General features: G+C 46.8%; 1 protein-coding gene across 1 annotated transcript in view; it reads left to right on the top strand.

Moving 5' to 3' along the window:
• The window catches only part of LOC130587016 (ectonucleoside triphosphate diphosphohydrolase 4-like), a 16,615-nt gene that overhangs the window by 8,772 nt on the left and 5,489 nt on the right, over window positions 1-2,354 (top strand). Inside the window, exons 5-8 of the mRNA XM_057387965.1 lie at window positions 735-754; window positions 892-1,058; window positions 2,007-2,104; window positions 2,275-2,282. Of these exons, the coding sequence (XP_057243948.1) occupies window positions 735-754; window positions 892-1,058; window positions 2,007-2,104; window positions 2,275-2,282 (293 nt within the window). The remainder of the gene's footprint in view (window positions 1-734; window positions 755-891; window positions 1,059-2,006; window positions 2,105-2,274; window positions 2,283-2,354) is intronic.

Below are 2,354 nucleotides of genomic sequence, written 5' to 3'. Positions count from 1 at the left end.
TATGTCATTTCCTTCCTTTTTTATGTCATTTTCTTCATTTTTTATGTCATTTCCTTCCTTTTTTATGTCTTTTCCTTTTTAATGCCTTTTTCTTCCCTTTTAAAGCATTTTTCTTCCTTTTTTTTGCGTTTTGCTTCCCTTTTTTTGCCTTTCTCTTACTTTTCTTTGCCTTTTCCTTACTTTTATTTGCTTTTTCTTTCCTTTTTTTAATGCCTTTCCCTTCCTTTTTTATGCTTTTTTTTTCCTTTTTAATGCCTTTTCCTTCTTTTTTATGCTTTCCTTTCGTTTTTTTATGCCATTTCCTTCCTTTTTTATGCTTTTTTCTTGCTTTTTAATGCCTTTTAGAATTTTTAAGATCTGACTGATCCTGTTCACTCCTGATTTCAGGAGGAAAAATCTGCTGGTGGAATTCAATTCGGGGTACAAAATTGAATTTTAGGATCTCACTGATCCCGTTCTCTCTTGATTTTGTGAGGAAATGGCCAAAAATCTTGCAGAATTCAATTTGGGGTACAAAATTTAATTTTAGGATCTGCCTGACCCCATTCTCACCTGATTTCAGGAGGAAGTGGCCAAAAACCTCCTGGCAGAATTCAATTTGGGCTGCAAAATTTAATATAAGATCTCACTGATCACTTTTATTCCTGATTTCAGGAGGAAGTGGCCAAAAATTCAATTTAGGGTGCAAAATTTAATTTTTTGATCTCACTGATCACTTTTATTCCTGATTTCAGGAGAAAATGGCCAAAGATCTGTTGGCAGAATTCAGTTTGGGCTGTGAAATTGAATTTTAGGATGTGACTGATTTCAGGAGGAAGTGCCCAAAAATGCAATTTGGGCTGCAAAATTGAATTTTTCAATGTCCCTGACCCCATTTTCACCTGATTTCAGGAGGAGGTGGCCAAGAATCTCCTGGCAGAATTCAATTTGGGCTGCGATGCCCACCAGACCGAGCACGTTTACCGCGTCTACGTCGCCACTTTCCTGGGGTTCGGGGGCAACGCTGCCCGCCAGAGGTACCAGGAGAGCCTGGCAGCCAGCACCCTGCTCAGGAACAGGTATGGGATCATCGGGAATTCGGGGGCATCATCGGGAAATTTGGGGGATTCCAGCCCCGGGATAACGGGATCGGGGTGCTCTATACGGTGGGAGAGTGTTGGGGCTGTGGGGGGAGATTTTTGGGGAAAATCAGGGAAAGGACAGGGGTTTTTGCCCTGGAGGAGCAGGACAAGGAGTAGTGGCATCAGGAAAGAAAAGGTGAAAAAGGAGAAATTGAGGTTTGGTTTATGGGAAGAATTGATCCCTGGGTACCCACACCAGTCTGAGCTCCAATTCCCCATTCCTGGAGCAATCCCAGTTTCTCCACCCCATAAATCCGAATTTCCCCGCAGAGCCCTGGGCACACAGATGGGTCTGAGCCCCGATTCCCCATCCCTGGATCTGTCCCTGGATCAATCCCATTTTCTCCACCCCATAAATCCGAATCTCCTCGCAGAGTTCTCGGCACCCAGACCGGTCTCAGCCCTGACTCCCCGTCGCTGGAGCAATCCCAGTTTCTCTATTCCATAAATGTGAATTCCTCCCATCTCTGGAGCAATCCTAATGTTCTCCCAGTTTCTCCACCCCATAAATCTGATTTTTCCTGCAGAGCCCTGGGCACCCAGACCGGCCTGAGCCCCGATTCCCCATCCCTGGATCTGTCCCTGGAGCAATCCCAGTTTCTCTGTTCCATAAATCTGAATTCCTCCTGTTCCTGGATCAATCCCATTTTCTCCACCCCATAAATCCCATTTTACCCGCAGAATTCTTGGTACCCAGACGGGTCTGAGCCCCGATTCATTCCTGGGATAATCCCAATGTTCTCCCAGTTTCTCCACCCCATAAATCTGATTTCCCCCGCAGAGTTCTCGGCACCCACACCAGTCTGAGCCCCGACTCCCAGTCCCTGGATCTGTACCTGGAGCAATCCCAGTTTCTCCACCCCATAAATCCGAATCTCCTCGCAGAGTTCTCGGCACCCAGACCGGCCTCAGCCCCGACTCCCCATCCCTGGATCAATCCCAGTTTCTCTATTCCATAAATCCTCATTCCTCCCATCCCTGGGGTAATCCTGATATTCTCCAATGTTCTCCATTCCATAAATCTGAATTTCCCCACAGAGCCGTGGGCACCCAGACCAGTCTGAGCCCCGATTCCCCATCCCTGGATCTGTCCCTGGGGTAATCCCGATGCTCTCCATGGTTCTCCACCCCATAAATCCCATTTTCCCCACAGAATTCTCGGCACCCAGACCGGCCTGAGCCCCGATTCCCCATTCCTGGGGTTATCCCATTTTCTCTATTCCATAAATCCCC

This window comes from Malurus melanocephalus, unplaced genomic scaffold (genome assembly GCF_030028575.1).
Source record: "Malurus melanocephalus ecotype Western Australia unplaced genomic scaffold, MMel_1.1 scaffold_1461, whole genome shotgun sequence".
NCBI classification, from domain to species: Eukaryota; Metazoa; Chordata; class Aves; order Passeriformes; family Maluridae; genus Malurus; species Malurus melanocephalus.
The sequence above is the reverse complement of the archived record's forward strand: the minus strand, read 5'-3'. Positions and strand labels throughout refer to the sequence as shown.